The sequence below is a fragment of the Antechinus flavipes genome, chromosome 2 (assembly GCF_016432865.1).
Source record: "Antechinus flavipes isolate AdamAnt ecotype Samford, QLD, Australia chromosome 2, AdamAnt_v2, whole genome shotgun sequence".
Taxonomy (NCBI): Eukaryota; Metazoa; Chordata; class Mammalia; order Dasyuromorphia; family Dasyuridae; genus Antechinus; species Antechinus flavipes.
Genome location: NC_067399.1, coordinates 256,101,305 through 256,122,611, shown reverse-complemented (window position 1 = coordinate 256,122,611; position 21,307 = coordinate 256,101,305). Strand labels below are relative to the sequence as shown.

Genomic DNA, 21,307 nt, shown 5'->3' with positions numbered 1-21,307 from the left:
AACAAATGGCTGGAAACACAATTAAACATGCCTTAGTCTACATATTTTTGAGCGAGCTACAAAATCCAATCTTTTCTTGGGCTTTTAAAACAGCTTTTATTGACATATTTTGCTTTTACATCATATATATTCTTTTCTCTATCCCCCCTCCCAGAACCACTTCTACAAGAATAAGAGGAAAAAGCAGTTTAGCAAAAGTAACCAACATAGCAAAAAAGCCTGACATTCTAAGTAGTGTTCCACATTGTAGTCCTCATGAGGAAAAAGTCGTTACATACACTCATAGTATACATTGTTTTGCTTCATATCAGTTTATATCTACCTTACTTTCCCTATATTCATCATATTCATCTTTTTAACTTAACAGTAATATTCTGTTACATATTATTTGCCTTTGGCTTTTCAAAACCAAATGAATACAAATGCATTGCAAAGATATAAAACCAAGCTTATCTTTTACTATATTTTGTAAAGTGATTTATTTCAAAGGACAGAAGTACCTTCTACAAGTAACATCTCAGAAAATAATTTCATTAAGCTTTCTTTAAAATACAAGATATGCATAAATATCCCTAACAAGCTTCATGTTACTTTGGACTAAGTATAGAAACCACCGAAATTTTACAAGTATAACTGGGGGAATCTTTTGGAAATAATAAAGCACATCAAAGTTTACAATCCCTTCCTCACAATCTAATGAGATGGATATAATCTTATCTACTCTACTTCACAAACTAGGGCTCAAAAAAATTAAAGAGAAATGTCCAGAGTAGAGATAACTGGAACCTCGGTATTCTGACTCGAGATCAATTTCATTTCTATCATCCATAGAAACTCTCTGGCTTACATAATCAAACACAAATTTTGTCTTTTTAAACAAACAAACAAAAACTAAGGACTTAGGTGCACTATTGCATCAAGGCCACATTATGGTCGAATTCCTAAACGTCCCAACTTTTTTTTACTTTAGCATCCCCACACAATTTAATGGGAAATTACTCCCCCTACTTTGTGTACCTCTCTCTATAACAGCTACAAGAAAAACCTAAAATTTTAAAGTTAAAAGAACTGAAGATGACATATGTAAAGAAACCTTTCTAAGAATAAAACATTACGATATAATTAACACAAAGGTGGAACCTTGTGGTTACCAACACATAGAGGAGAGAAACAAGTTTCTCAGGTGCCCAAAATATTTTGCTACTCATTTTGGCATAACCATTAGGCATTCATTTCTTGGCAAACAATGAGAAAATACAGTGTTTTCAGGAGTGATTCTTCCAATATTACAAGTGCTTACATATGCAGCCACTCAAGTTTTTTCTCATTGGGACTGAAAGCATCAACACCCATACATACTACCAGAAAGGAGTAATGAAAAAAAAAAATACACCAATTGGGAATCAAGAAAGCAAAGGTCCAAATACTGACTATTGATACATACTTTTCTAACTAGGCCTGATTGTTGGGGGCAGGGTCAGCTGTAGGAAAAAATGAGGAATTTGCACGATACTTTCTGGGTCTTAAGGAGAAATTCAGACTGTCCCCTATTCAGTTCTGCTGGAATTTCTTCTAAAGTAAAAATGTAGTTTTGAATATATCATAAAATACAGTATTCCTGTCTCCAATTTCCTACAAAGTGAAAGGGCTAACTTATTTTATGACGCCCATTTTACAGGTGGGGAAACAGAAGCTCTCACAGCTGGTTTTGGGGAGGGGTGCTTTCTGGATATTTCCACCACTCTCCCTAGATTAGAGCTACCTTCCTGTTTTCCTTTCTAGTTTCACTTAGCGGCCCACCCACGATCAGCTTCCCTTAAAGCAGGACGCTAATAGAGAAGACGCCCTGACCTCTCCACCCAGCTTGAAGACCGAGTCTGCTAACGCGGTTGCTCGCTGCAGCATGGATCTACCTTCTGCGCGCAAGCGCGTAAGGGCCCGCCCAGGACTTATTTCACAGTTCCCAATCAGCCCTGCTCCCGCCTCCCTACGGAGGCTTTTCAAACCACAAGAGCACCAAAAAAGTCACCCCCTCCCCCTTCCGCACCCCTCCTGCGTGCGCGCTCCTCGCCTCCTGCGTCACCCGGGAGGCGCGCGCCCGAGCTGCCGCCGCCGCCGCCGCCGAATATCCAACAAGGAGCGAGCCCAGTGGCCGCCGTCCTCGCCAGCGGAGTCGCCGCCGCCGTCCCCTTCCCTGCCCCCGTCGTTGGGCGTTTGAGCAAGACTGGTTTCGATTCTCCCCGAGGTAAGCGGCAGCCACAGCGGGGTCTTCCCGGCCCAATCCCTTCCTCTCACCTCCCTCTCACCCCCCCGCGGCGAGGCCTCTCCGGCTCCCCTCACGCACCCGTCCGTCCAGTCAGGGGTCCCTGCGGAGCGTCAGGACGTTACGGCAGGAGGGGGGGGAAGAGGAGGAGGAGGCGACGGCGACGGCGACGGCGGCGGCAACGGCCGCAACGGCCGCCGGCGGCAGTGACTACAGCGTAAATACGGCGCGAGACGAAGCCGGCAGCCGCGTGCGTCAGGCCATTCCCACGCCCTCCCCCTCGCCTCGCGCCTCTGCCCCCCACGGGGGAGGGGGAGGGAAGTGGGAAGGGGGGAAGGGAGGATAGAGGTGGGGGAAGGGAGGATAGAGGTGGGGGAAGGGAGGTAAGGGACTGGGACATGGTGCAAAAGGCGACTTGGGTAGGGGAAGGTTAGTGATGTCCCCGTCAACCGCCCCCGCATCTTCCAACTTCAGCTTTCCGGGGAGGGCGGGTGGGGCGTGCATGCTGGCCAGCTCCTCTCTGTCCCGGAGAGTGCAGTTTCCCTTAGCTTCCCCCCTCATTCCGCTCGCTCGCTTCCTCCTCCGGAGCAGCTCCTCCTCCGGTTGCATGCAGCATGCAGGCCTCCCCTCCGCAGCCGCATGCCCCGTGAATAGCTCTCCGATGCGCTCTTTTAGTTCCACTACATGCCTACAGCTGGCTCCCCGCCCCCCGCCACCGCGCGGCTTCCCTGCTGTTGCATGTACCGTGTCCAGGTTGGTCCGAAGCCCTCCCCGCCCCGGATGGTGCTGCCTGCAAAAGCTCTATCCCCACCCCCGCCCCAGTGGAAGCCCCCCGATCTGGGTTTGCCGGCTCCATGCGGCTGCCCAGGCCGGCGCTTCCCAAGCTGGCCAGCTTGGGTGGCTGGGAGGAGAAGGCGGTGGTGGCAGAAGAAAGGAGGGGGGCCCCGCGCCGCGTTGGACGGGGCTGGGCGTTGTGCCCTTCTCTGCTACGCCGTGGGGAGGCAGTGTTTCCGCCCTCGCCGCTCGGTCTCGGGGCTGCTCGCCGCCCGCGCCGGGCCCCCAGCCCCTCCCTGCCCAGCCCTGCTGTCTTCTACTCAGTCCCAGGTTCCCCTGGCGCTGCTGTGGGACTGCTAGGTCACAGTCTCCCAACACTCCTGACACTAACCCCACTCGGCCACGGACGGCCCTGAGCCTGTCTTCCTCTGAGCTCCTTGTTTACTAAGGAAGTCCTCTTTTCATACCTACCCACCCCCCTTCCGGCATATTCTGGCAAAATACTGCACTCCTTGCAGAACAGCATCGTGCTGAGTCCTATAAGGAAAATCTACTCTTTTATTTTGGTCACTAGTGATACAGAATCAATATTAAAACAGTTAATGAACATGAAAAATAATAGAAGAATCTTAATATGCCAGAACTATTATGACCACAGTTGATGCCAAATTACATTATTTGACAGGGATGTCATTGGCATTGTACAGTATTATACAACCAATGATGCATAATAGTACTGTTGTCTATATACGTGTAAGGTCCCAAATCTGAGTTTATCTGGAGATAATCCTTTACTTAAACAGATTCTTGTTTGACAAACCTGCTAACCTTGTGGGTAAACTGGGAAGGAGAAACTTCATGTATAATAAATATGGCCATTTCTAGGCTTTTTTTTCCTCCAAAAGAAAAAAAAAAAAGCAAATTGCAATACTTTTCTTGGGTATTCTGGTCTGTGTCGTTTTTTTGCATGGTGAGTGATGAGTGTTTGAAGAAAAATAGAAGAGACTTTTTTAATGGACATGAAACTAATATGACCCTGAAAGTATGTGTGAAATGAGTTCTTACTGAGCGTGTTAGGAGATTTGATGAACTTAAGCAATATTTCTGCTTTATGAAGAACTGAATTCATTTAGGAAAGTGGGTGAGCAAACCAACCAATCGTAGGTGTGCTCAAGTGGGAACTTGTACATGTAACTTATATGTGGGTGTAGAGTATCTGTAGAAATGAGAAGTTCATCTATGTATTTCTCTTTGGTTGCTAAAGATGTGGGGGAGTACATATCTCTGTGGGTGAAGTTGATATTTTAAAATAGTTTTAAAAGGAACAAAATATTGGTTGATGATAAAACTGTGTTGTGTGAAGGGATCTATATGCTTTAGTTGCAGTGTTATTTAGCTGGCTAGTAAAATTTAACTATACATGTAATTGGTAGTCCCTGTTAATTTAAAAACTAAGAAATTAATTTGGATGAAACTTAATATATTAACATTGAAGTAGCCATTAAAATTGAAGAGGTTTCTGATAAATTTGTGAGTTCTGAATATGATATGGGTTTAACTGTTAAATTATGTTTTGAAGCTATTTGCTTTCACTTCACATTCACATTTAAAAATATATTCCACTTGTAGCCTTCTTTAACAAAATTGTTTAAACTAAACTGTCTTGAACTCTTTACTTTCCCAAACACCTAATTTAACAATCAAGGTTTAATTTATGAAGTTAAGCACTATAATTTAAAGAATGTTGTTCAACTCTGCATTTAAAAAATAGACCTAGTTTGCCAGCTGCATTAATGTAGACTTGACTATTTTGTGTGGAAAACATTTTTTCATTGATAAAGTATATATTTTTTTCATTACTTTCCTTTGAAGAAAGATGAATTTTAAATACTAAACAATAGCTTGCTCGTTTTTTAAAAAAGTATAATGATCATAGTTGAGGGGGAAATATTAAACTGATTATTGAAAAGCCCCCCCAAATAGATATCATCTTTTGGCTTTCAGAGCTTAATGTATATATGTTTTATAGTATTTTTCTGGTAAGGATAAGTTCTGCATTGCCTATTCGTGTCACCATACTAGTATATTTTTTGGATGTCTCGGTGTCAGATCTTCTATACCATATTGAAAGTTCCTATACTAGTCTTTGAACTAGTAAGAACTGGGTAAGTGCCATGAAATTGTTTTATTGTCACAATTCTCATACTTCTACTTCTTTTAGCAAGCTGACTCTTGAAATGACCAAAAGTTTTAAATCTATGAAAATAATATACAACATAGGGTGTTAGTCATGCCAGTCATCTTTTGAAAAGAGAATCTGAAAGAGGTGACATAGATAAGTGGAATAAAAGCTTTCATAAGTTATCTTAGGAAGAAGACTTGGAAAAAATGTTTGGAGTGTGTGTGTAGACACATATACACACATATACATACACACACATGCACACATTTATATTTTAGAGTACTTTTATTAAGTGTGTTCATTTACTCCCAAAAAGCTTTTTGACAAGCTTTCCTTTTTACAAGCAAGGTTCCTCAGATGGACTTTCAGAATAAAAGACAGTTTTCCATGAACATTTCTCTATTTTTGTATGACATTTTATCCAAAGAGAAATGACTGGTATTTCCATAATAAATGGAAAAGTCAAGCTTTTAATTTTAAGTGTACCAGTATAACATTAAAGTTGGAACAGTATTTGTATTTACCTTGTTTTTGTATATAGGCTCTTCTGTAAAATGTAGTTCATAGTTTTTGTGATTTCAATTCAGGTACTTTTTGTAATTTCTTTTTTAGGCATAGAATAAAATCTGTTGTGTTTGGATTTATCACACAGTAAAGATACTTTGGACCTCATATTGAAGATACGGAAAGCTATTTAGGTGCCATGCAGTTAATTTATTTTGTAGCCAAGAATAATGTATAACCTGTATTAAATTTACTTCCAATTTAGTATTAAAGTATTCTAAGTTTATTTTGAAAAAAATAAGAATTGTGTTCAGTGCTGTTACATAAAGCAACTAATAAAGCAAGCAAGATTTGGAAGGCCTTGAATCCCTGGGTAAGGAATTTGGAGTTTATTCAATAATCTATTCCAGACACAATGCCCCAGTTTGTGCTATTAGAGATGGAAAGAATAATAAAAACCTGGTCTCTGCCCTCTAGGAACTCATATTCTAATGAGGAAGACAAAATGCAAATAAATATGTAAAAAATTGAAAAAAATTCACTTGAGGATGTGCCTTTGACACTCAGAGTCAGTTTTCTTAAACTGAATAGTTTGGCTATTTTAGTGTAACTTCAAAGTTCAGAGCTCAGCTTAGGGAAAATGAATTAGAGCAGTTTTCAGCAGGTGAATTAATAACAAGATAAAATTTGAATGTCACTTTTGATTTAAATGTTTCCAGTTATTGAAGGCTCTCTTCATCTAACATCAAGAAGGAAAGTTAAATTTAAGGAAGAACTAGAACTTGAATCAATATAGGATGTTTACTTTAGGATTATTAAATATAATATTTTAAAAAGTGACATGCTTAAAATAATTGATCGAATGTCTTAAATTTACAGATTTTTGTGTAGAAGCTTTAAGCTGCTTATGTAAATGTAAAATTTGTTTTAAGCATATACTGTGCATAAAGTAAGTGTTTAATACACTTTAGAGTATGAATTTAAAACTGTAAATATAACTAGCTTCAATTTTGCAGCTTCTCTCACAGAATTGTTTGAAAATGGAGTCCATCTTCTGGAGATTCTGGCACAGGCTGGGTCACATGCAGCAACTGGAAGATATGCTCATGCACATGTGAACACTTCCTTCCACTCTATACAGACATTGTATTAGCTTATTGTTTTGTTTAAAATTTGAAATGTTAATAAACAACATATTATGTATGAGTACTTTCTGGAGCAGTTTCTTTATTTATATACTTAAACTTATTCTTTAAATACTCTTCCACATTTGTCACTTTCCCATAGCCCTCTAAAGCACTATCTTTTTCCTTAACCTGTTAATAACTTGGAAGTTACTTGAGTTTTATTCTAAGATGTCATTTTTATTCCTAGAATTCTTTTCACTTTTTTCTCAGAATTCCCTGCCCACTGAAACTTTTCCTTTCTCAGAAGAATGCCACTCTTAAGACATCCACCTATAATTTTTTTCTTGCTCTTTCCCTTAAGAAACATGGAAAAAATTTATTTTGTTGAAAAATGCTATTTTTCCTTCTCTGATATCTTAGAAATTTAAATTTAAGTTCTATCTTCATACTTGGTTTATTTCTTGAGTCCTATTTAGGACTGTCATTTGCAATTTGATGGAATTTGTAACTCTACTTGATCACCATGCTCCTTTACCTCACTTAGTACCAAATTTGTCTGTTTCTGGCTGAATCAGGAGTGTTGGGGAGGACCATTCTCAGTTAGGGAGAGGACAATTCTAAAAGTTATGGGCTAATACCATGGTCCTTATAGTTGCCTACTCTCTTCATCATTATTTGTGGACCAAGAATGGATAGCCAGCTGAATATCCAACTTAACCAGCCTTTGGTAAAGGTATGCATATTTCTCCTCTTCCTCCTCCCCTCAGCCAAATGAATTTAGATCAAAAGCTGTTATATTTGTTATTAGTGCAATATTTGTACATAAACATGAGAGCATCATAGTTAAGTGGTCTAAATTTTTTTTTTTTTTTTTGCTTGTATTTAAAAGCTAGAGTCAAATATCCTGAGATAACTCCTGAGAATTCAGGCAAAGTTGCTTAAAATTTGCCCTATCTTCCTTTTATATTTTGTCTTTTGGTCATATCTCACTCTATGACCCCATTTGGAGTTTTCTTGGCAAAGCTACTGGAGTGCCTTTATCATTTCCTTCTCCAGCTCATTTGACATGAGGAAACTTAGGCAACCAGAGCTAAATGACTTGCCCAGGGTCACACAGCTAGTAAAATCCCTAAAGCTAAATTTGGATTGGGGAAGATGAGTCTTTTTAACTCCAATCCCTACACTCTATTGCTCCACTTACTGCCCATGTATGTACATTTATATTAAGTAGAGAAAATAGTATTTGTAGTTTTTTAAAAAGAAGGGCTAACTACTGAGATATTCTTTTATAGAACTTTTTACCTTGAAGATACTAAATATTGAGTATGGGTTTAAACCAAGATTTTAGATTTGCCTTGAGCCATTCAATTTCGCAGAAATTAAATGTTGAATTGGCCAGTTGTCTGCACTCACAAAACGAGTGAGAAAATAAGTATGGATCCAGGCAAATTTATCACCTTTATTAGTAAAGCAATTGAAAACCCAAGTGTTAGTGATATTATCTTGATAGCACTCTTAAAGATAACAGTAATTTCTTAAAATGTGGCCCCCTTAGTCATTATTGGAGTTGAGAGTTTAATAAAATTTGACATGACCTGTGTTGTTTTAAATCATTTAGTGAAGATTAATAAAAAGTTCCTAGATTTTATTTGGGAGAATTTAAATGATTTAAAAAACCCTGATTGTCCATTCTTTTCTGGATTGTACTTATTATAGAAAGAGGGGAGACTATCTTATCCAGCTGATTGCTTTTCTTGTTTAGTAAATTGAATTGTGCTCAGATTTGTGGCTGCTGAAAGGATAGAGCACAGCCACAATGACATTCTTTGACAAGGTTCTTTTCACCAATTTCCACATCATTTGGAAAGAAACTCAGTTGCTGATGACAATCCTGAGTTGCTACTTAAAAACCTTGAGTTGTTCAGGCCTGTAACACTTTCTTTTAAGTGCTGCCTTAACTTTTAGGGTCTTGCTGCAGGGCTAATTAGATCAGAACTAGAGAGTTGGACTTTGGCTTCCTAGCAAGCAATGTGACCTTAAAAGTCTTGTCATTTCTGAGTCAAAAAAAAATTGCTAGGTTATGCTAGGATATGCTTATTTTAACTAAGAGGAAAAGGATTGTAATAATAGTTGGATCCTTGCCTATAATCATTTAATTGCAGCTCAGTAGTTTTATTTTGAATATTCCTATTTACTCAAGATTTTTTATTATAGTAGGCTTAAGATAAAGCTTATATAATTTTGTACACTGTGCATTGTGCTTTTCAATGTGAAAACTATTGTAAGAGAAATGTAGTTGTAAGTGTTCATTTTTTTCTATAGTTTTTACCAAAATATCCTAGTCACTGTGTATTAAAACTTCTTAAGATAACCTGGACAATGTTGCTGTGATCTTTTTGTTGGTACTGGAATTTTAATGTTAACAGATTTTGCTCAAAATAATTGTGCCATCAGTTGGATTGGGGAATTATTTACATTATATTAGGCATTTTAAAAAATACTTGGGTTTGCCCTCTAGTTATTTTATCCAAAAAAAGATGATTTCCGTGTGACCCATTTGTGATCTTATTTATTTTTTGGCCAGGACTTATAATCCTGGGGGAGTTACTACATTACTGGTAATTGGTATCCTCATCTGACTAATCATGGCAACCCCTGATGTGAGTGTCCACATGGAGGAAGTAGTGGTTGTGACAACACCTGACAATGCAGTTGATGGCAGTGGTGTAGAAGAAGTGAAAACTGTGTTGGTGACAACAAACCTGGCTCCTCATGGGTAAGAAACTCATCTTATTGCTTTTTGCAAGGTTAACAATTAGAATCTTATTAGGGCTTTGTTCTCATCGAAGCCTATACTTTTTTTTCTTGAATATTTGTAGCATTCTTCAAGCTTTTGTTTTCAGGGCCATTTGATGGCACATTGCATAAAACCCTGACCTTATAAGACAGAAAAACACCTAGTTGTCATTCTCAATTAAAAAAAGACAAACCAAAAAACCTGTCTGCCTCAGGCTCCTGAAAGGTAAATTGGGTGTAATAGTAGTACTTAGCCTTGTAGGATTGCTATGAGGATCAAGTGAAATAATATTTGCAAAACACTTAGCGCAGTGTCTGGCACATAATAGGTACTTATTAAATGCTTATTACCATTTCTTTTACTTGGATACAGTTGTTTTTGAATCAATTGACATGTTAAAGTGATTTTTTTTTTTTGAGAGGAAATAAAACATACCCATCTTTGCTTGAAATCCAAGAAAACCTCATTGTAACCCTATGATATTTGTCTTCAATTTTGCTTTTATCAGATTGATGTCTTAGTATTTGTTTTCATGTCAGGTTAGCTACCATGGAGTGGTATCTTTATAGATTTTTCTTATTAGTCAAATTAGTTATTTGTTAAAAACTTTTTCCACATAGAATTGAAAATTTAATGATTTGTATTAAATTTTTATTAACTTTATTTTTTATGTTATTCTTACTATATTCTATAGCCATAAAAAATGCCAATTAATAAGAAACTGATATTTTGTTTTCACTGGCTTTTTTATAAACAAAAAGCACAGCCACAGAACAGCCAAAAATCACCAGAGTGATTATCTGTCTTTCCATTCCCACATAAAAGATAATGATGGTGATATAGTTCCCATGCAGGGAGAACTTTAAGATTTGTAAAAATGTATACCTACTAGCATACTAATGAAGAGGTAGTATTAAGTATTTCTATTTTGAAAATGAGGAAACTGAACTGAGAAAAATGAAGTGGTTTGCCTAAGGTCACACATCTACATCTATTAAATGTTAGAGCTGCCACTGAACTCCAGGTGTTTCCCATTTTTTCTTCTGAGATTTTTCCCCTCTTAGTTAAAATCTGCTTTAAAAATAATATGTATGTATCTGAGCTTTTGAATATCTCTGAAGAAGAGATTTAAAGGCGAAAGTTTGCATGCATCTTGCCCTCTTTCTCTAACTTGTTCATGTTGGTGAGATACAACCTCAAAAGTCACAACCCACATTTTAGCTCTAACAGGTTTTTTTCCTTTCTAACTGTAAATCATGAAGAGAAAGTTCTAACTATAAAATCCTGAAGGAAGTGTGTGTGTGTGTATGTAGAACTTTTAAAGTAGGTGACTGTAAATATCTATGCAAAAACTATGATTAAAAAAATGTTTCATGGTCTCTTTATATATGTGCTTTATCTGCTAGTTACAGAGGGGCTATCTAAACATTAGTTTTTACTTGATTATATCATGGGCTTATTAGTTTTCCAGAAACTGCCCAATTTTATTCTTACAAACGTTATAATTTTTTATTGTAGCATGTTTAAGTTTATTTTTTAAACTATTAACGAATGATCTTTGAGTTTTATGTTAAACAGGTTTTTAAAGAAAATTAAGCACTAACAATAAAGGCAAATGTTTGTCACTTCTCACTTTGTCCTATTTTTTTATGTGTATAATTCTCAAGAACTGTTCTTTTATTTGTTAGACATTCATAGAGTTATAGCACTAAGGTTGAAAGAAATATTTGGATCATCTGGTCCAAGTCCCTTTTTATAAATGAGGAAACTGAGTTTCCCAGAAGTTGGAAATTACTTAAGGTGGTAAATGACAGAGCTGGGATTCAACTCAGATCCTTTGACTAAAGTTCTCCATTCATTTTACTGTGTCACAGAAAGGAAAACAAATCTGTACATTCTACTTGGAGCAGAAATCCAATTCTGTGGCAGATTGTTTAAAGGGTCCCAAAATGGACTCTATTTTTTTGTCTACTTTTTTCTCTTTCTGTTGGGATTTTCTTTTTATCCAACCCCACCCTAGAGGTTTGATTGAGTTTGACATTTGTTTTGAAAGAACATCAGCAAATCAATTCCTTTGTGAGCACTGGATTTTCTCTTTTGTTGGGTGTTGGATGTTTTTCTGGGGAAGATTTTCCCATTAATGACATTCTAGTAGTTCTTTTCTCCTCTCCATTGTTTTTTCTTGGCATCTGGTTGATTTCTTTTGCGTGGAAATAATGTACTGTTGGAGGGTGAAACACATTTTATGTGACTTTTTTTCCTTCCTATTTTCTCTTACTTGAATGGACAGTTAGTCTGTTCCATATCTGAAAAAGAGAGGAAGGGGAATGCTATACTGCTATTCTTGGTTTTAAATGTCTTCTTGAACATCTATTAAAAGGAACATTTCATAGCACTTCTCCAGCTCAGCATTATATACCAACCTTTGATTCAAAGTTTAGGATTTCTAAGGCTTCTTTACTCCTTGGTTTGTATAAAAATGACTGGAAGCTTTTCAAGAAAAATATGAAATGTAAGTTTTAGTGAATTAGGCTCTCTTTAGCTGTGGTTAGTTTGAAGTATTGCAGCAGTGATCAATTTGCACATAAAAGCCATCCTCCATAAACTGACTTGATGGAATGTGTCAAAAAATATTATATTTTATAGCTGGTAGGACACTTGGGAAATTGTCAAATTTAGCATTTCATTTTACAAATGAATAAATAGAGGCCCAGAGAATTTAAGTGATTTGTGTAAGATGAAACAGTTAGTAGTTGGAAGAGTTGGAATTTAAACTTGGATCCTCAGACTCTAAATCTGATTCTCTTTCAACCCATGCTATCCAGTTTCCACATTGTTCTATCAACTATCTTATTCACTTACACTTAAAAAATTGCCTCTGAAGAAAAGTTATAACTAAATCAATGAAGTTTCATGTTTCTTAATAGGAACAACAGAAAGGGCATTGGATAAACTTGAGAGGATTTTGGACTTAATTAGCTCTGTCACTTTGAGACCTTGACCTTCCTGAACTTCAATTCTTTCCTCTGTAAAATCATAGCTACCCAATTTACTTTACTAGGGGGTAATGAGGATTAAGAGGAATTTTCCTTGTGAAATGCTTTGTAGACTCTACTAATAGAAATTTTTTAAAAAGTTAAGTCACCTAAATAAAGTTCTGAGAAAGATTCACATTGCTACCTTCACTTTAAAGTATGATGATTTTTACATTGGTTGACCCTGGAAATAAACAGCACCCAACTTGCTTTGAGGTGAAGGTTAAAACTTCCTGAGTTGTTTTTTTTTTTTAATTTGTTTTGCTTTGTTTTTGCTATCTGGTTTCATCAGAATAACATTTCATGTGGCTAAAAGTTTAGAAAGCATTTATAAAAAGTGCAAAATGCAAACCTCTTTTATAGATGAGGAAATTGACACTAAAAGAGGTAAAGCACCAAAATGGGGTGTAAAGTCTGGGTCTTCTGACTCATCTGTCTTAGATTTAGATGGTAAGTGGCTTTAGTCTGTTGTGTTCCATTTCCTTATTTTTATTTTTATTTTTTAATTTTTTTTTCATTTCCTTATTTTTAGAGTGGAAACTGAGGCACACATAGCTCACCTGACCTGTGCAGGGTCACATAACTGGTAGATATTTGAAGTGAGATTTGAGCTCAGGTCTTCCTAACTTTAAGTCCAGCCTATTTTATTCCCCCCCCCCCCTTTTTTTTTTTTCCTCATTGATTTCTTTATTCCTTTTAAAGAGGCTCTTCCTCCCTACTGCTTGTGTCTTCCATTTGAGATTACTTTTTATTTTATATTCTACAGAGCTCATATGTTCATAATTGTTTGAATGTTATCCTTCCCACATTAGAATATAAAATCCTTGAGGGGAATGACCATATTTTTGCCTTATTTTTCATATCCTAGCTTTTAGCACAGTATAGTAAGTGTTTAATAAATGCTTGCTGACTGATTTCCACAGTCTGGCTTCTTACCTCATTCAACTGAATGAACTCTTGTTCAGTGTTTTTATTGACCATTTAATTTTCAAATCTGATGGTCTTTTCCCAGTTCTTAGTCTTCTTGACCTCTTTTGTAGCATTTGGCTTAGATGAACACCTCATCTTGGATACTTTATCTTCTCTGGGTTTTTGTGACTATATTCTCTTTTGGTTCTTTCCTATTTGATCTTTTTCTCAGTCTTCTTTATTAGATCATCATTCATATCATAGTGCTTATACCCTTGGGCTCTGTCCTACTTTTTTACTTGGTGAACTGCATCAGCTTCCATTGTTTTAATGATCATATCTATGCAGGTGATTCCAGTTTGCATATATCTAACCTTAATCTTTCTCTTGAGTTCCAGTCATACATCACTAATTATCTGTTAGCCATCTCAAGTTAGATGTCCTGAGGACATTTTCAGTTCAGTATATGCAAAACTGAACTTAACATTTGTTTTAATTTTCCCTTTAAAGCCATCCCTCTTTCTAGCTTCCCTATTTTTATTAAGGGTGCTACAATCTTTCTAGCCCTACAGGTTCACCATTTTGGCACTTTTGTTAATGCCTTATTCTCTTTTACTTCACTTATCCAGTGTATTCATAAATCTGGATGTTTTTTACCTCTACAGTTTCTTTTACCCCTTCTCCACTTAAATAGCCTTCATCTTAGTTCAGGCTTCTGTTACCTCTTACCTGAATTATTATACTGACCTCTTGCCTCAGATCTCTTCCCATTTGAATAAATCCTCTATTTCTAAGTGCAATTGGTCATTTCATTTCCCCACTCAATAAACTCCAGTATGCTGCTCCTATTGCTTTTAGAGTCAATTTGTTTGATATTTAGGCATTTAAAGCCTTTCATCGCCCATCCCCAATCTACTTTTCTGGTCTTACATATTAATTTGCTTCACAAACTGGCCACCTTGAAGTAACATGAACACATGTAGAGGCACATATGTGGGATTTTCAATGTCAAGTTTCCCATCTTTTAGAAAGAACCTTTCCTAATCTAATGATTCTGCTGTCTCCCAACTCCCTAAACTACCATGTGTTTATTGTGTTTATTTTTTATTTATACCTTATGTAATTATAAATGTATATATTTCCAGTAGAAAGTAAGCTTCTTAAGTGCAAGGATTGTTGCACTTGTGTCTTTGTATTCCTAGTAGCTAGTAGGGATGTGCCTGGTACTTTTTTTTTTTTTTTTTTAATAGCCTATAATTTCATCTGTATAAGAACAGCTAGGTGGTGCAATGGATAGAGTCCTACTCCTTATCTTCCTGAGTTCATATTCTGACCTAGACGCTAGTTATGTGACCCTGGGTAAGCAACTGAACCCTGTTTAAACTCAAGAAGGAAATGGCAAACTGCTCCATTATCTTTGCCAAGAAAACCCCAAATGACTTACAGTGAAAAATGCTCTACCATCCCTACAATAATTGATGGAGTCTGACTACAAATTGAAGCATATTTTTTAATTTCTTTTTTCTTTTTTTCTTTTTTTTGGTGGGGGAATAGAAGGGTGGGGTGGGGGAGAAGGAGGAGTTTGGCCAGTATTTTCTTTTACAACATGACTAATATGGAAATATATTTTTCATGACTGTAATTACATAACCTTTATTAAATTTTTTGCTTTCTCATTGAGGGGGCGGGAAGTGAAGAAGAAAATTTGATACTCACAATTTTTAAAACAAGTGTTAAAAATTGTTTTTTACATGTAATTGAGGAGAAATAAAATACAGAATACATTAAAAGAAAAAAAAAAAGAAAACCGGCAAAGAAGAGTAGGACACTACTGAACAAATAAGTAGCTCCTAGTGAGGAACTTTTATCAAAGCATATAAATAGCTGCTCTTCAACTTAGTCTTAAAGAGTTAGAGCCACCACAAAGTGAAATGACCTGTCCAGAGGTCATATATGAATCTACTACAGAACCTATATTCTGGTCTTCCTGACTTCAGGGTCTGGTATGCCTAACACATAGTAGGTGCTTAACAAATGCTTGTTGTCAGATTCTCTTCTTTCAGATTCCAGACATACTTATTCCCAAACACTTGTTATTGAGTGAGATTGCAGAAGAAACTCCTAGGGAGATAATTTTGTAATGTCACCTCATGGCCTTATTCTTGAATCAAATAATGAATAATCATATTAATATAATAAGTCCTGAGTATTAATGAACAGATTCCAAGTTTGCATTTTTAATAAACTCTAATTTCTAGCCTGGTTTAAAGTAGAACAAAACTTTGAAATTTTGGAAAGTGATTATCTCTTTTTAGTACAGAACTCTCTGGCACAGAAGGGTGTTACCATAGCAATTAATTTAGGTCTTTGACTGGAAGAGATTGCTGATGGCCCTTAGGATGGAGAGAACAATCTTAAGCAAGACATTACTATACATAATCTTTAAAGTAGTCTTTGTGCCCATTTTGCTCTGCAGAAGGGATCTTAGGATTTTTTGGGAGAAAATGCCTATCTTGCAGATTCATGAGAAAATTGCTCCTTGAATCTTAAAACACTATATTAACAAGAATTGTTATTAGTCACAAGAGGGTTTGAACTCAGTCTGTGGTAGCTTCCTTCTGAATGTCAGCCAAAGACAGACTGTTCTAAAGTATGTATGCTCTATTTCTAGCCTGACTATTATAAATGTATATATGAAAATATGGAAACACATGGTATCAACAGACACCTTGGGGATAGACAGCATGCCTGAGGAAGATAAAGAAAATACCTGAGGCTTTTGTACTCCTTATATAGTAACCGTATTCTCTTTTGTATTATAAAGGGTGTTCCAGTAGCTTCAACTGCACTAAGACTTTGGGATACCCAATATGTTTATGTGTACATATCTTATCTCTACCTCCCATCCCTAACCCCATACTCCAAAGTGCCTTATTACAGTTTACACTCATTCTTGAGGGTATTCAGTAAGAATATCTTATTTATCTTTGTAACTTTCAGTTTCTGGCATAGCTTATTTCTGAGGTTGAACAAGTGATGTGCCTAGTAACATACTCTGAAATCTTTTCCATAAGCTTGTGTGGATTTGTATTGACTCTGAGAGAGGGTTTTTTTTTTGGTGAAACTGATAAGATAGTATTTATGTCATTTATTGGTGACACAGTCCTTAAACTGTGAAATAGAATGAAGTTAACTGGCCCATACTGGGGCCTTCCTAATGTCGCCTTTTCTCATTAATATTATGTACTTTTATATTTTTGCCAAATTTATCTCTTCTACCTCTATGCTTTTGAACAGGCTGTTTCCCCATGCTTGGTTTGTTCTTCCTCATTTCTACCTCATAGAATTCCACATTACAATGCAATTAACTCCTGCGGGTATAAAATATTTCATTTTTGTGATTGTTTCTAGCATTTAGCACTGTGCTTAATATGTAGTAAACAGTCAAAGCATGGTGCCTGAACAAATAGTAAGTGCTTAATAAATGCTTATTGATTAACTCAATACTTATTAATTGAATCATGTTCCAAACAACCTAGCTCAAGTGATGATGCTTATGACTGAGCAATGGTAGACAGAAACAGAACATTCCAATGAAATAAGTGTTTGAGTATCTTCAAGTTTTTACTAGTTGTTTTTATGATGATGATGCTATGTTGACAATGTGAAAGCTGTTATCCTTCCAGGGCTTCACTTTCTTTGAACAAAGATTGAGTCTGGTAAACCTTAAATTACAGACTCTGCATGCTGACTAGAAAGGAAATTTGGTTCTATAGTAACTTGAACAGATATTCAAAAAAGAAAATTAAAGATAAAGATCAGGAAACACCAAGTTATTTAGGAAATTAGCTCCAGAACTGTGATTAATTTATTTTAATGAATGGATTAAATGTCATTGTTCATATTTTTTCTTGTATGTTTATTGTTTCCAGTTGTGTCTGACTCTTAATCCCATTTGGGATTTTCTTGGCAGATACTAGAATGGTTTGCCATTTTCTTCTCCAGCTCATTTTACTGATGAGGAAACTGAGGCAAAACAGGGTGAAGTCACTTGCCTAGAGTCACACAGCTAGTAAGTGTCTGAGGCCAAATTTGAGCTCAGGAAGATGAATGAATCTTCTTGACTCCAGGCCCAGCACCCCATTGTGCTATCTAGTCATAATAATGCTTCTTAATTTTCAGGAATTTTTTTTTTTTTAAAGGACTTTAGAGATCTATTTTATCTAAGTATAAAGCAATGTCCTGGGCATGCCTTCTTTGGGATGCTAAATAAGGACAGTAGTTATGTGACTGAAAACAAAAGAATATTAAAATTGATTATCTGTAAAATTGAGGATGAAATAATTCCTAATATCCCTTTCAGCATTCTCTGGTTTCTACTTATTTCTTTGTCAAAGAGCAGAAACCAAAAATGTATTTATTATCAGTTCAACATGGGACATATCATGTTAAAAGAGAAAATGGTCTTGACTAAACATTTAATTAACAAGATAAATCAGTCTGCCAACATGTATGCACTTAATAAGTGCTAGGGACTGTGCTACAAGGGACAAAAAAGAAGGGCTACAGTATAGATCTGCCTGTAGTTTGAATTCTAGTGGAGGAGACAGCTTGAAAATAACTAAATATATAGAAAATATACTGAATAATGAAAGTCACTTCAAAGGGAAGCTTTGAACTCTGTTCTAGAGAAATAACTGCTCAGATTAGATTGTCTGCTAAAGTTCAGTAGTTTTTATATGCATGCTAATGATTTAAATTTTAATTGCTTTTTAGGGGAGACCTTACAGAAGACAATATGGAAACAGAAAATGCAGCAGCTGCAGCTGCAGCTGCTTTCACAGCTTCTTCACAGCTGAAGGAAGCAGTATTAGGTAGGAAACATGCAAAGCATTTTTTCATAATTTATTCCCATTATTCTACATCATAATATTTTAAAGAACTGTTTGCCATTTATCAATAATTGGACATTATCCTAACTTAGAAGACTTGTTTTATTTTTGGAAGAGGCTGTTATTTTAAATAAATTTTCTTTTTAACTTCCATTACAGTAGTAATTTTTTTAAAAGATTATTTCTATAATATTATTCCAGCTTTAAAAATCTGAGTCTATGAGTATATCTTTACTATTATTTTAACTGATAGAGAGCTTATCACAGCACTTTGCTGCCCTCTTCTGTTTCAATCTTTTATTGTTTGTTCATTTGAATAATTTATCAGGATTGTTAGGATTGTGTTGATACCTCACAATCAAAAATTATTTACAGAAAATGTTAGTAGATGTTTTTATGACAATTTTAATATTTTTCTTTCCATAAAATGAAAAATCCCATAATCATTGAAAACAGTATAAGAAAATTTCAGTATAATTGTTTTAAATAAAACTTTATTTTACCTTCTAAAGGAATTCTTCAGCTTCTGGACTTTCGACTTTACTAAATTTGGGGCATTTCATGAATATCTATGAAGTTTTTATAAGCAACCCAAAAGTTGATTTGTAAATTAATTGATTGGAAATTAGATCACAATTTCACATAGAAAAAGTATTTTAGGTGATAGATGGGTTCCATCTATCAATAATCCATATTGAAGCCCACGTTATAGCTAAACTATAATTTTAAGTTATATCATTGACTAAATGCTAGCAAAATCAGACTACTTGCCTTTCTCTAATCTCATTCTATGATTTCTTCTTCTGTGCTTTATCACATGCTGCCTTCCATTGCTGGAATATACTTCTTCCAAATGTGAAATTTTTCTTTTCCTTTACAGCTCAGTTTGGATAACACTACATCCATAGAATCTTTCCAGATACCTTCTAGCTATAAAGTAATCATCTCTTATTCATATTTCTCCTTCCATTCTGTTAGTGACCTCTCTTATGGGATTAGGCAATTTTTACATGTGGATTTTTTTTTTTAATAGTTATCTAAATATGTGTCTTATTCCTATGTAGATTTGTAGGGCAGGTTTTACCTTTTTGTCCCTAAGGTCCAGAACATGTTTGTTAAATTGAATTGACATAGAAACTGATGGGCTAGCCTGAGAACACTACCACCACTTTTAGGCATTATTTCTATGGGAGAAGATTTTTGGATTGCCAAACTGGAATTCAGGATGGTGAGAACACATCTGTAAGTAGCAGCAAAAGGGAGTCCTTTACCCTTGTCTTTTTTTTTTCCTCCCCAGAGTATAATAGATACTTGTAAACTAAGTGTCCTATCTCAGGAATTGCCTATAATTAATTCTTTTAGTCTGTAGATAATTAGTTGTGCTTTCTGCATTTGCAGAAAATGGTACTGAGAGATTGTAATTGATTTTCTTTCATTTCCTTCTTCCTATCTGTATACTTTGTGAGAAGTGAAGATGGCTGAAGAGGAGGAGAGTTTGGAGACTGAGATTGTTTATCCCATCACCTGTGGAGATAGTAAAGCCAACTTGATATGGAGGAAGTTTGTATGTCCTGGCATTAATGTGAAATGTGTTCAGGTGAGGATATATAACATTCTTCTGGGATTGAATGAGACTGAAAGATGATAGACCTTATTTTTGAGTGGGAAGACTAGTGATGATAATATATTTCTGAGAGTAAACCAGAAGTTGCATACAATCCTGAGTTACAACTAGACTTTCAGTTGAAAAATTAAAGAAGATTAAAGTGTAACTTCCTTCTGCAATAGGAATTAAACTCTTCCTGTGGACTAATAGGTTCTAGGGATTAGAAAATGCATATTCCACTCCAGTGATAATAGTAGGATTGCTCTATGATGTCTAGATGATTAAATCAACAAGAATTTACTAAGTGTTTACTATGGGCCAGGAATTGTTAATTGCATAGCATTCAAAAAAAAGGGCAAAAGTTTCTTGCCCTCAAATAACTTAGATTTTAAAGGTAGCCATAGGGAAGGGAGAGACAATATGTATATAAATATAGGTGTATATAAGGTCTACATTTTGAAAGAGTACAAGAGGAAGTTATAAGTGGAAATTTTATATTAAAAGTTGTTAGACATTTCAAGCCCTTTGTATACGTAGACTTTAAGTATCTTCTCCATTTACTCACTAGTTAAAAGAAAAGTAACATTTACCATTTTGTTGATTCAATTCTCTGAAGAAAATTTTTAATTGGAATTGTACCTACAAAGAAAACTATTTACTAGGCTACTTGTCAACAATGAGATGTCATTAAGTATGAGATTTCTTATTCCTTTACTTATGATCTTTCACTATTCCGTTAGTGAAAACTTCTTGGTTTCTCAAATATTAAATTACTACTGTGACTACTGTGTGCAGAATATATTCATAATATTCATGATATTCATATATACACAGTTATTTTTATGGAGCGTGTGGAGAGGTTTACCACATTTAAGACTGTAAAGTTTCCTTCATTTATGATCATTCACTATTCTTAGGAATTCAGCAAATATTAAATGATTACTGTGTGCAGAGTATATTCATATACTTAGAGTATTTATATATATACAGTTATTTTTATGGAGCCTATGGAGAGGTTTATCACATTTAAGATTGTAAAGCTTTTTAAGAAAAAAAAATCCAATTTTGAAATAGGAATTTTATATAGAAGAGTATTCTAAGAAAATAATCTTTAAAGGCATTAGATGTTTTATAAAAGACTATTCTAAGAAAATAATAAGAAAATACAATTAAAGATGAGAGGTGGAAAGCTAGATACTTTTCTACAAATGGTTCTTT

At 35.7% G+C, this 21,307-nt stretch overlaps 2 protein-coding genes across 2 annotated transcripts in view; both read left to right on the top strand.

The window, feature by feature from the left end:
- The first annotated feature begins 8 nt into the window (after window positions 1–8).
- GMEB2 (glucocorticoid modulatory element binding protein 2) overlaps window positions 9–21,307 on the top strand; it is a 57,377-nt gene continuing 36,078 nt past the window's right edge. Inside the window, exons 1-4 of the mRNA XM_051976778.1 lie at window positions 9–2,245; window positions 9,435–9,626; window positions 18,368–18,465; window positions 19,953–20,080. Coding sequence (XP_051832738.1) covers window positions 9,496–9,626; window positions 18,368–18,465; window positions 19,953–20,080 — 357 coding nt within the window. The 5' untranslated portion in view covers window positions 9–2,245; window positions 9,435–9,495. The remainder of the gene's footprint in view (window positions 2,246–9,434; window positions 9,627–18,367; window positions 18,466–19,952; window positions 20,081–21,307) is intronic.
- On the top strand, window positions 2,520–6,932 carry LOC127549038 (uncharacterized). The gene is made up of 2 exons (XM_051976792.1): window positions 2,520–5,917; window positions 6,740–6,932. The coding sequence occupies exon 1, from the start codon at window positions 2,700–2,702 to the stop codon at window positions 3,483–3,485; it is 786 nt and encodes a 261-aa protein (XP_051832752.1). The 5' UTR covers window positions 2,520–2,699; the 3' UTR covers window positions 3,486–5,917; window positions 6,740–6,932.

Excerpts from the sequence above, each read along its gene's own strand:
- LOC127549038 (XM_051976792.1), top strand. The coding sequence starts at position 2,700 with ATGTCCCCGTCAACCGCCCCCGCATCTTCCAACTTCAGCTTTCCGGGG.